The sequence below is a fragment of the Miscanthus floridulus genome, chromosome 8 (assembly GCF_019320115.1).
Source record: "Miscanthus floridulus cultivar M001 chromosome 8, ASM1932011v1, whole genome shotgun sequence".
NCBI classification, from domain to species: Eukaryota; Viridiplantae; Streptophyta; class Magnoliopsida; order Poales; family Poaceae; genus Miscanthus; species Miscanthus floridulus.
In genome coordinates this window covers 226,064,168-226,077,039 of record NC_089587.1, presented here as the reverse complement: position 1 = coordinate 226,077,039, position 12,872 = coordinate 226,064,168, and the positions used below count along the sequence as shown (strand labels likewise).

At 48.6% G+C, this 12,872-nt stretch overlaps 2 protein-coding genes across 2 annotated transcripts; one reads left to right on the top strand and one right to left on the bottom strand.

The window, feature by feature from the left end:
• The first annotated feature begins 6,099 nt into the window (after positions 1-6,099).
• LOC136475209 (protein KINESIN LIGHT CHAIN-RELATED 1-like) lies at positions 6,100-9,106 on the top strand. Its single transcript, XM_066472759.1, has 2 exons — positions 6,100-7,840; positions 8,423-9,106. The coding sequence occupies exons 1-2, from the start codon at positions 6,192-6,194 to the stop codon at positions 8,637-8,639; spliced, it is 1,866 nt and encodes a 621-aa protein (XP_066328856.1). The 5' UTR covers positions 6,100-6,191; the 3' UTR covers positions 8,640-9,106.
• Positions 9,107-9,613: 507 nt separating this feature from the next.
• LOC136475208 (RING-H2 finger protein ATL1-like) lies at positions 9,614-10,902 on the bottom strand. Its single transcript, XM_066472758.1, has one exon. The coding sequence runs from the start codon at positions 10,750-10,752 to the stop codon at positions 9,787-9,789; it is 966 nt and encodes a 321-aa protein (XP_066328855.1). The 5' UTR covers positions 10,753-10,902; the 3' UTR covers positions 9,614-9,786.
• Positions 10,903-12,872: the final 1,970 nt, after the last annotated feature.

Here is a 12,872-nt window from a genome sequence, read left to right as displayed (position 1 = left end):
GAAGCTTGCTTGTTGGTCTTGGACTTGCTAGTAGAGCCTTGCTTGCTTGATTTGTTGGCCTTGAGAGCTACATCCTTGTTGATCTTGATGCCTTCTATCTTTGCTTGCAATTCTCCAAGCTCATTCCTCTCATTTGTTTCTTCTCTTTGCATGTCAAAGGTCAAGATCCTCCCAAGTATATCATTTGGTGTGAAGTACTCAAACTTCTTCTTATCTCTAATTAGAGTTACTATGGTCTCATTTCTCGGTGAATAAGCTTCCAACATAATCTTGACAACTTTGTGATCATCTACCTCATCACAATCATAGCCTCTAATCTTGCCCACCATGGTCATCAACCTATCAAACATTTCTTGTGGCCCTTCTCCATCTAAGATAACAAATTGGTTGAGCTTAGACATCAATAAATCAATTCTTGCCTTTCTCACTTTGTCAACCCCTTCATGTGCAAGATGCAAAGTATCCTAAATTTGCTTGGCAACATCCATACCAATCACTCTATTGTACTCATCACCATCCAAGGCACTAAGTAGCACACTAGTAGCTTGACCATTGAGGTGGATGATTCTCATTTCTTCTATGGTTGGATTCTTGGGATCAACCGGTGGCTCAAATCCATTGCAAACAACCTCCCAAATGCCAGGGTAAAGACCTATAAGATAGGCTCTCATCAAGTGCTTCCACTTGGCAAAGTTAGTCCTATCGAAATGAGGTAACTTGCTCATGGGCACATTAATGAAAGACTTACGATCATGGTTAGTCATAGACATAGAAGAATAGTTAAAGGATATGGTGGCAAATTTGTTGTCGTCATTCTTCTTGCCCTTTCCTTTCTTATCCTTCTTGCTATGCACTTGGTAGGACTCATCATCATCACCATCTTTGGAGCTGCTAGATAGCTCACTTGAAGATGCATTGGAGGCTTTTGCTTCTTGTTCCTTCTTCTTTCTTGCTTCTCTTCTTTTTCTTCTAGCTTATCTCTTGAGTCTTCTTTCTTCTTTTCTTGCTTTCTTCTCTTCTAACCGCTGCTGCTCCTTCTTCTTTTTCACTCTTGCTTCTCTTTTCTCTTTTCTAGCTACCATTCTTCTTCTTCTTCTTTCTTCTTCTTCATTTTGAGCTTTTTCGGCATTGGTTGCCTCTAGCTGTGGGAGCATGGAGTTGCTCGCTGTAGAGGTGCTAAGCTCACTGTCGTCAGTGTCATGCAGCCCAACATCTTCTGGATCGACGTTGATGGGCTTCACAACACCGGATCCTCCCCCGGCTCCATACCTCAAGCGATGAAGCGCACACGAGGTAACCCGCTTCGATACCACTTGTAGGATCTCTGGTACGCCCAGAGGGGGGTGAATAGGCCTGTAAAAATTCAACCCAAACCGAAGTCAAATTCACCCATGGCACTGCCACTCTATGAGCGCGGCACTGCCGTACCTGTAGGAGAGATTAGTTCATAGTTTAAAATCTACCCAACAAAATTTAGATCAGGTAAATTTTCTTAGCTTCCTATAGGGTAGTAGATCATAGATCGACAACTGAAAGTGGTAGGAATACTACACACAAGTAGATCGGTCTCAAACCCTAGAAATCACCTCAACAACAATAAGAACACAAGTGTAGCAACACAAGCACAAGATGACACAATGATTTATCCAATGGTTTAGCTCACTGCCAAGGCTTGCCTAAGTCCACATTATTGAGGTATACCACTAAGGCTTAGAGCTTTGCAACCCTACCTCGTTCTCAAGTCAAGAGAGTGAACTCTTGAGATGAGGGGTGATTTTACTTGCTGCAAGAGGTGGTTACAAACCACCTGGGCTGCCACAAACTTGGCAAGCTCACCGGGCGACGCTCTAGCAGGCTAGGAGCCAAGCTCCAAGAGTAACAAACACAACCACCGGCCAAAACGTGAACCAAATGCTCTTTAGGCTTTGGGAATCAGTAGAGCTGCTCTCTCATCACTTTTAGCATATTTTTCTCTCAAGGATTGATGGGGAAGTCAAAGGGAAAGCTTAAGAGTTTGAAGGACACTAATGGAGGAGAGAGGAGATGAGCACCTGCTAATTTTCATCGGCCTGAACCGTTGGGGAAGAAGAGAGAGACATTATGGAGGATGGGGAAAAGTATAAATACCCTCTGCCTCCCAATGGTTACTTAAGTGCGGCAGTGTCGCCCTAAGTGCGATAGTGCCATGGTGCGGCAGTGCCTCTCGAACTCGTTATCGCTGATGGTCATAATCTCCGCCAACTCATTCTCTACATGCATGCGATGATGATGCAACACTTAGCATTTATGCAACAACAACTCTTAAAATAAGAATACGCATACTAAGCTACTAAGCTAGCTCTAATGACTAAGGTACTAAGCTAACTATCATCTTTACCTTACAAAGTGTTGGGTTCAACTAATAAACACCTAGCTTTACAAATGGAGGATATATCTTCATTTCTACTAATGACTTAATGTATATTAAAACAAAGAGCATTTAACTACCATAATGCTTAGTCTATTCTAAAGCTACAAAAATTACAGTGAGCACATAATAATATAATGAAGCTACCATAAAAATTTCAGGACTAAAGCTATCACCAATTTACCATAAAAAATCATACAATATTTAACCTAATAATATTAAGCACTCTCAAATGATTTAATAGCTCCTGGTATCAACATGTACATATATGAATTAAATACACTAACATATAGAGCATAATTTTAGGAATCTAACAAAATTTGTTTCACAATTTTTGTTCACCTACATGATTTTATATGATTTACCAAAGATTAGCTCAAAAATTAAATTAGAAAGCTATTTCTAATTCCTTATGAAAAAATGAATTCACCCGCGCGGCCCAGCAAGCGGCCCACGCGACGCAGCGCGTGCGCGAGCGTGCGGTGACCCATAGGCGCAGCCCAGTGAGGCTGGCCTGCAGCGCGAGGCGGCCTGCGGTGGGGGAATCTCGCGCGCGTCGATGACTTTGCAAAAGATACCTCGCACTTCTCCCAAATTGCAACTGTCCTGGCGCTATTTTCTCCTCTCTCAGAACTTCTCACTTAACCCCCTGGCCTTTCCCTAATTTGCCCGCGTGCACCCCCGGTGACCCAGCGCACGGTGACGCGGCGAGCGGCGGCACTAAGCGCTTACGCCGGCCACCTGGGACCTACATAGGCCCACCTAACGGGTCGATCACCATCTCTGACTCGAGCGGCTATGCTAAGCGGCGGTGATAGGTGATAGAACAAGCTAGGGAAGGCTGCAGCGGCGCACGGCCATCCACGATGGCAGTGCCACTATTCCGGTGAGCTGGGGCAGCTATAGACCTAATCAATTAGCGCGTGAGCATCAAGAGGCTACCATGGACCAGGCTGAGGTGATAGTTAGGGCGGAAGATGACGGAGAAAGGCTAGCCATGTGCAGCCGAGCCGTGCGGTGGCGCATCGCACCGACACGGTCGCGTCAGCAATGAAGGGGAGGCAATAGCGGTTCACCTAAGGCGCGTAAGGTGGAGAGGGAGTCAAGGCAATGCCAGTGGTGCAGGTGAATTGGCTCAGGAGGGACAGTGGGAGAGTTGCCCACACCCACGGTCGGACGTGGCTTTATTGGCACGGCGGTGGAAGAAACTCCAAATTGGAGCTTGGTCGTGCTCGCTTCAAAGTTGGGTGGGGTCGGGCAGCGAGAGGACATGATGGTGAAGACGGGAATGTGCTGAATTGAATGGAGGTGATCGCTCAAAGGGTAATTGATGGCGTGGCTCGACAACGACAATGGAGGGAGGAAAAGAGAAAGAGAGAGACGGGGCATGACAGGTGGCCTGGCTCGTGCTCGCCTTGGCGGGATGTGGTCGGCGAGATCATGGAGGCCCACACGCAGGTGCTAGCAGATAGGCGCACGTGTTCCCGACTGGCATGGCCCGTGTAGCCGTAGTGTCATTAATGACAAGGCGATGGTGAGCCTGACCACCTGCATGCGACAGAGGCGACAACGCAGTGGGCCGGTAGCAACGCAGAGATGCAGCGGACAGGCGCGGACGCGACGACGATGCGATGACAGCGGCAACGTCACGGCGTGAGGTGGGTTGGCAGTGCGGTGATGCAGCAGTGGGCGGACGCGACGGTGAGGTGATAGCACCGGTAGTGGCTTCGTCGTGGTGCGGTGGGCGACAGCAGCTCTACGCGGCGGGGCCAATGGCGACTGAGCCAAAGCCAGGCCAGAGGCAACCACGGTTGGCCACGCGCTGCATCATGCGCATGCACGACCAACGCGGCGACGCTGAGCGTCCGAGCATGGTGATCGCGCCCACATGAGACTGTGTCGTGCACGAATTTTAAAGCGCCCATAAAAAGTTAAAAACTAAACGGTTGCTTCTAGACCTAAACCATCTTCACCATTGCCACATGAGACTACTAAATCGAGCTATAACACTAACCACCCCTTAACCTAATCTCTCAAAATAAATTGCTAAACATAGCAATGTCTAGCTGTTGATAAACTTGTAAATTTTCTATGTTTTGAGCTGAATTTGATTTTAATTTGTGATTTCTAAGCTAATGGAAATATTAGCTAGTAATATCATTTTCGACAGCAAGTATTTCACTGTCATCTACAAAGTTTGTACTTCAAACTGTATTTACGCATCACATATATGTTCTATAGCATTTTTGTTCAATAAAAATTAGTTTTAAACCCTACTTGATATACATGAACATATTGAATCAACTTTCGTTTAACATTTTTATTAGTCATTTTAAGTTACAAGAAATTTATCTACACACTCTATCACATGTATTAACACATAAGCATGATGCTCATGACATGTTTTAGTAAATGTTTTAGGGTGTAACACTGAGGGTGTTACACTATGGACTGGCATCATTTTGTGTGAAAAAAGTTGCAATGGGAAATGGATATTGCACTATAACTCGTTAACAAATTTTAGAGTTCTCCAAATATTTTTTACATGGGTTTATGGCATTTGTATATCTCTTAAAATGAAGGAATTTGAAACTATGAATGGCTATCACATTGGCATTCAACTTACCTTACTAAATAAATAATGAAAATGTGCTCAAATACTTTCAGCCTGTTTGGTGGCACTCCGTCTCTTGCTCCGCTAACAAATTCGGCACCAGAGCCAGAGGAGAAGCACTTCATGTTTGGATGAGCAGGAGCCCTTCTCACGTACATACAAGAAGCCATGATTCGCTGCTCCGGCATAGAAGCCTGCGGACGTGAAGTCGTGCCAAAAACACCCTTGTCTTACTACTATGTCCCGGTGATAATTATTTGGAGAAAGACGAATAGGCAAAATAGAATTATAAACATGACTAAAAAAAGAATAACGATTTTAACAATTATATTTTTTATATGATATATGTTGACTTCTCCAAAGTTTCATTGTCATTATTATTGTTTGATATAAATATTAGTTTGATAGACACATGCGTGTCGCACGTGCATGCCTACTAGTATGGAATAATGTGTGTACGCGGCTGGAGACAAAGACCAAGTCAATGGGTACACATGGCGGACAAGCTCCCACCGTCTTATCGTGCCACCCACCTTCCGTCCCTAGTTCCCTACACATCGACCCCGCCCTCCCTAATCACAGGCATCGTCCTCGCCCTCGCTGTAGCCCCCGGCTTCCACCACCGAACTCCCACCACTTCATTGCGCCACCCACCTCCCGCCACCCGCCCATCGACCCCACCCTCTCCTAAACACAGGGCAGCTTGCCGACAAGCTCCACCGTGGTGCCCTTATCGCCAACCCCGCCCAACCGTCATCTCCCGCCGCCCCTGTCTCACCCGCTCCACCGCCATGTCATGGCCGCCGCCCCACAAAACCTCCTTCTAATATAAGGCCACCGGTGAGCAGATCCCCAAACCCAAACCCTAACGCCGGTGAGGTCCCCAAACCCTACCGCCGGTAATGGGCTTTGGGTCGCGTGGTCGCGCGCATGTAAAGGAGATTGCAAAACCAAAACAGGCCTAATTCTTCAGTTTTCGGTGGTCCATATGCCCTCGGTAGGTGGCACATGTTTCTCAGCCCAGCCCAGCGTACGGCCCAGACAGTATCTAATGAGCTCAGCTACTTACTGCTAAGAAGAGAAAGCCCAGCCCATCGGCCAGATTCCTCCCTCTTCGCCCTCACCGCCGGCCGCCGCCGCCGCGAGCTAGCAACCGCTCCCTCGCCCACCATGGCGCTACGCCGCGCCGCCTCCGTTCTCCTCAGGACCCGCCTGCGGGGGCCGGTCACGTCCCCCGCGCGCAGAGCCCTAATAAACCCTCTCCTCGCACCGCCCCGCCACCACTTCTCGCCGCGGCCGCTTACGCCGCCTCCCGTCCCCGCCACTGCCGCCGCCGCCGCCGCTGTCGCGGAGGCTGCGGAGGAGGCGTTCGAGGCGGCGAGGTCAACGAACGACATGCTCGCGGCCTTCTCCCGCCTCGAGGCCGCCGTGCCCGCCAACGACAAGCGCCTCGCCCTCGCCTGCCTCAAGCTCGGCCAGAACCTCGAGGCATCCGGCTCCGCCGACGCGTCCCGCGTCCTCGCGCTCGCGCTCCGATGCCTGGGCATCCTCGAGGCCAGCCCCAACGCCGCCACCCCCGCCTCCGCCTCCGCCTCAGACGCCGTCTCGCTCGCCATGGCACTACACCTCGCGGGTTCCGCCTCCTTCGACCTCTCCCGCTTCCACGACGCGCTCTCCTTCCTCTCCCGCGCGATACGCCTCCTCGCTCCGCTCCTCCCCGACGGAGGCGTCGCGTTCGGGGCTGGAGAGGAACCGGGAGGGTTCGACGTGAGGCCCGTGGCGCACGCCGTGCGGCTGCAGCTGGCCAACGTGAAGACGGCGCTGGGGAGGCGGGAGGAGGCGCTCGCCGACATGCGCACCTGCCTCGACCTTAAGGAGTCCATTCTGCCGCCGGGCAGCCGGGAGCTGGGAGTCGCGTACCGGGACCTCGCGGAGGCGTACGCCACCCTGCTTGACTTCAAGCAGGCTCTGCCGTTCTGCCAGAAGGCGCTTGATCTGCACGAGTCGACGCTCGGCAAGAACTCCGTGGAGGTTGCGCACGACAGGCGCCTGCTTGGAGTGATATACACTGGGTTGGAGCAGCATGGGCAGGCGCTGGAGCAGAATGAGATTTCGCAGAAGGTAATGAAGAGCTGGGGTGCGGCTGGCCCTGACCTCCTGCACGCTGAGATTGACGCAGCAAACATCAAGATCGCATTGGGCAAGTTCGATGAGGCTGTCAGTGTGTTGAAGAATGTCGCTAAGCAGGTGGACAAGGATAGTGAGATGCGAGCTTTAGTTTTCATATCAATGGCGAAGGCACTCGCTAACCAGGAGAAGGTTGGGGACACAAAGAGGTGCTTGGAGATTGCTTGTGACATCCTGGAGAAGAAGGAATTTGCCACAGCTGACAAAGTGGCAGAGATGTATATAGAGGTATCCTCACTGTATGAGATGGTGAATGAGTTTGAAAAGGCAATATCTTTGCTGAAGAGGAGCCTGGGAATGCTTGAGAGGATCCCTCAGGCACAGCATTTGGAGGGCAATGTCGCAGCGAGGATTGGGTGGCTTTTGCTCTTGACCGGTAAGGTCACTGAAGCTGTCCCGTACTTGGAGGATGCAGTGGAGAGGATGAAGGACAGCTTTGGTCCGAAGCATTATGGAGTAGGGTATGTATATAACAACTTGGGTGCTGCTTACATGGAGATGGACCGACCACAGTCCGCTGCTCAGATGTTTGCGCTCGCTAAAGAAGTCATGGATGTCTCCTTAGGACCTCACCATTCAGATACCATCGAGGCTTGTCAGAGCCTTGCTAAGGCCTACGATGCTATGGGAAGGTATAGTTTCACAAATGCATTACAATGAGTTTTCTTTCCTCCCCTCTCGAATCTATCTTGAGTGTGTTTTTTGTTAGCTTCGACTCAAACATAACCAGACAAAAAAAAGAGATGCTAAGATAATTCACATGCTATTGTGCATACTTGTTCTTAAGATAGTTTGGATGGGCTAGCATATACTGTTGGATGTTAGACGCTGGGATTATAAGGTCGATATTAGTGCCTTATTGTCTTTTATACACAAACTTGTTAGGCAGCATAGTGGGGCTGACTGGCTTATTGATGTTAATTTTCTAAGCACATAGTGGAGATAGTTCAGACATGCTGTAAGCAGGGGAGGAGCTGTGTTCAGGCCAACATGTGGCATGCCACCTAAGCAACCTTCAAAATAACCAACTCTACTACTTAAAAAAAAAAACAGCTGTAAGCTGGGGTGCAGTAACCCCCCAACCGAGATTTAAGATCAAGCTCCACCACTGGGCATAAGATGTTAAGTTCTGTTTTTACTTTAGGAATAGAAGCTGCTTTGTATTCCAACTTCGAACTGATAAGTATGACCTCCTCATGTTTCTGCACCTGCAGTTATCCCCTGGCAATGGAGTTCCAAAAGAGAGTGGTGGATTCATGGCGAAATCATGGAGCTGACGCTAGGGATGAGCTCAAGGAAGCTATGCGACTCTACAACCAGATCAAGGCAAAGGCTCTCGCATGCCTATCACCTGAAGGTTCAGCAAACGCATTGCCTGAACCTCAGGAGCAGGAAACAGATTCTGATACTGCCAAAGCTGTGCAACGGTAGCCTCTGCAAATATTGGCTGAAGGATTTGGGTTTTCTTGTTAGTTGTTATATGTAGTATTACAGATATTTTGGATATCCGAAAATCAATGGCTGGTGAACTGCCAGCTCCCTGCAGCAAGGAAAGACCTGATCCGTCAAGCTATGATGTGTATTCAAGACAGAAATGTCCGCATGCCCTGTTTTTTTATGAACTAGAGAATTTGGTGAGACATTTAGGGTACTTAGAATAACAGGCACCGCAAGGCAGCGCCACACTGGATTGTGCTAGTGTGCCTACAAAAGCATGGAGCTTGCGTTAGACACGTCAGACGTGTTGGTTGGAAGTTGCAATCAGATTACATGGGCAAATCACGAATAACAGCAGTGTACCACTCTATATCGTATTATTTGGGAAATACTCTATCGAATTGTTTCAGAAACATGCAGAAGTTAAAAGTTGATTTTTATATGAAAATTGTAGCACCCAATGAGATCTACAGTTTTGTAGTTCTTTTGAGTTTCATTCATTTGCAGACGTTGATATGCTTAAAAATCTGATACAAACTTGCATTAATATATTGAACATTAGGGGTTTGTTACCTTAGAAAAAAAAACATATTTTTTCATACTGAAATGCATATGAAAATTTTAGCTCTCGAGAAGATCTATAATATTTTAGTTTTGAGTTTGAAATTTAAATTCGTTTATAAATAAAAATTGATATAAACTTTCATTAGCATATTAAGAGCAGGTTGTTCTTTTAGGATGTCCAGATAAGCTTGCGAAACAGGCTAGACAAGCTAGTATTCCAATTTCCAAGCTCTTGTCTTTCCTTCTGTCAAGCTGACTATGTATTCTTCTTCTTCTTCTTCTTCTTGTAATGTGCTCAAAACTTTGCAATGTGTTCAAAACTTTCAATGAGGAATATTTTGCCCCATTCCTGTACTATGTAAGTAATGAAAATACTTCACCTTTGGGGAAAAAAAATATGACTCATTCTCTCTATCAACAGGGATGGGACCAATATCTTGCGTATATATTGATATAGTAAAAGGTGGACAGAAGAGATTAAAGAAGAAAAGTCTTCCATACACGACGCCCGCTTGAAACTAAAATCACGTTTTTCAGCAAAGAAAAGAAGAATGTTGATCCAATTGCCTACATTACACTACACCCGACCGCCGCCGCTGCTGTCGCTGTCATGATCATCATGTGTACGGCTGTCCCTCTGCAAGATGTTCTGAATCTGCAGGTGAACCTCCCCACCAGCAGCCATTGCGTCTCCGTCCATGGAGAAGGACATCCTCGGTGGAAGAACATTGATGGTGCTCTTCGTCTTCTCACCAGTACCTTCTCCTTCGACCTCGGCAGCAGGTGCCACGGTGGCCTCTCGGTACCGTGGCAGCGCGTCTTGGTCTTCCTCGGCGCCGGGGACGACGACCTGGATGGCCACCACCACCTCCTCCTCGGGCGGCAGCGGGGGCAGGCGGCAGAGGGTGGCGGCGACGTCCGCACTGGCCCTGCAGAGCGGGCAGCTGGCGTTGCCCTGGAGCCAGGCGTCGACGCAGCCGAGGTGGAAGACGTGGAGGCAGGCGGGCAGCATCCTGACCCTGTCACCCTCCTCGAACTCGCCAAGGCACACCGCGCACTCGCTCGCCGGGGCGGACGACTCATCGGCGGCCGCCGCGGTCTTGGCGGGCTTCTTCCTGTAGCTGAACGCCGGCAGCGCCCGGATGGCGGCATCCTCGAGACCGCGTGGCTCGGCGTCGGCGGGCGCGGTGCTTCCGGAGGTTGTGGTGCCGGTGCGTTGGGGGCGGAGTCCGCGGCGGGAGACGATGAGGCCGGCGACGTCGGAGGAGCCGCGGTGCCAGGTGAGGCAGCAGCGGATGACGAAGACGTAGTAGGCGAGGAGGAGGACGGAGGCGGCGAGGATGCCCAGCACCGTGAGCACGAGGATGGGGAAGCTGGTGATGGACGGCGCGTGGCCGCGCAAGGAAGAGGAGGAGGAATAGGAGGAAAGAGAGAGGGAAGAAGATGGCAACGCCGCCGCCGGTGGCGGGGCGAAGAGCAGCGGGGGGATCTGTGGCATCGGGAAGATGTTGGCGCTGCTGCTGCTGCCCTGGCTCGCGTCCATCGGCGGCAGCCAGGCAGGGCAGCTAGCAGAGTGAAGAGTGAAGCAGTGGAGCGAGGGGAGAGTCCCTCTGCTCTGCAGCCGACTGTCACTGACCTGCTGCCATATGTTAATGTAGCGTCGGATTTTGGGGAGGTAGGCCAGAAGAAGGGATGGTGGTGAGGTTGGAAAAAGCGCGCGCGGTGACAACTGACAAGCATGGTGGTCTTCTAGAAGGACGCAGGAGGTGAGCAAAGAACAAGAGTGGCAGAGTGCAAACGAATTCGATCCAAGGCGATGATCGGAGACGACGATGACCAAAGTGCGCGTGGCGTGCCGTCGCCAATCCCTGGTTTGGCTGCACTGCAGTAGCAGATGTAGACTGCGGGCCTGTCTGGAACGCGGGAAAATTTCCACGTTTCTCACTGATTCACGTAAAATTCCTACGGTCCCGCGACTGCAACGGCAATGGCGTTGGCGTGCGTGCTGGGTCACCCCACCCCACCTATGAACGACGGATTGGAGACGGAGGAGACAGAGACAGACAGCGACGCCGGTGCATGCGGTGTTCCCGGCGAGACTTCTGGTCCGGCTGCGGCCCTCACACGCTAGCTCTGGTCTCTCTACCACTGCGGCCTGCGGCGCTAGCTGCCTGCTTTTAGCCTCGGATGTTTGCGATTAACGTGTAACCTGCGCTACGCATTTGCTTTTCTTCTCTTCTTTAGGGACGTCAGACGTACTATCTGTCTGCTTGGCGGTTTCCCAAGCACTGTATTGGACTGGAGCTGTTTTAATATGCACTATAAAACCCTCTTTGGTAGAGCTTAGACTTGTTTATAAAAAGAGAAAAATCAGGAGAAATTATGTTTTCATGGCTTGAGCTTCCACCTCCGAAATAGCTTCGGCTTCACCGTCCCTAACCTTTTTTTTTTGCTTCAGACTGTTCATTTGGTACAGCTTCTAATTAAGCAGGTGGAGAAGCCACATGAAAATCCCTGCCAAAGAGGCTCTGAAAATGTGCACAAAAGTAACATAGAAAGCGAAACAATAATGGAGCCCAACAATAACATGTACTCCCTCCGTCCGTAAAATAATGCAATTATGGGATGCGTACTAGTCAAGTTGACTTAATTTTGATCAAATTTATAGTAAATAGTATTAATATTTATATTTTTAAATAAATTTATTATGAAAATATATTCTATAACTAATCTAATGATACTTATTTTGTATCATAAATGTTAGTATATTTTTTACATAAATTTAGTAAATTCAAACTATTTGACTTCTCGAAAAGTGAGAATTGTATTCTTTTGTGGACAGAGGGAGTATAACCCTCGTACTACATATATATTGTCCTTGTCTCTATTTAACACGATCATAATCAACAATCATAGTACATGTATATAAAAGGAGATCAAATGAAAGGAAAACGATCCGTACGTACGATTGGACGCTGGAAGATGAGAGTAGATTGATGATGGAGACATAATGGTCCACATGTCCTCCTCTCCACTCTGACGTACGTTTTGATGTCACTTTGTCCTCCAAATCACATGATTAATTAATTAGGGTAGTCCATTTTAGACCATCAAATAACTATGAGAAATCTAGAATCCGGATGGTAATAATCCAAGTGCATGTCTGCTAGAGGTCCGCTCTCTAATTCTTAGGATCTTGTTATTTGGCTGATTCTCACGGAGAATTTGCTCCTAGGAGTACTGCCAAACGGCTCCCAGCATATTCAACATCTAGTTTTTACTCTGAATGGTGTATTCATTTCAGAAGCCAAATGTCTAAAATGCCCTTCAATTCTTAAACTTTTTCCTTGGAGCAGGGCTAAATTGTCTTTCACCACGCTAGAATCTACCCAAAGCTCATAGAGAGGAGATAACTGAATCATGGCCTTGGATTGCTACAATATGCAGTAGAATCTCCAGAAGCCTATTCGTTTAGATCGATTTTTTTGGCCGGATTGTGAAATCATAGTCGGTTCTCGTTAGGTTGGAGGTTGAACTATAGATTGAACTTAAAAACCACATTGGCTGCGGTTTTAATCTGAAGCAAACACCCTGCTTTCAACTTCAACGGAACTCCTCTGCTATATGGGCCTGCAAGACAGCCCAGCCTGCAGGGCCGGCAGT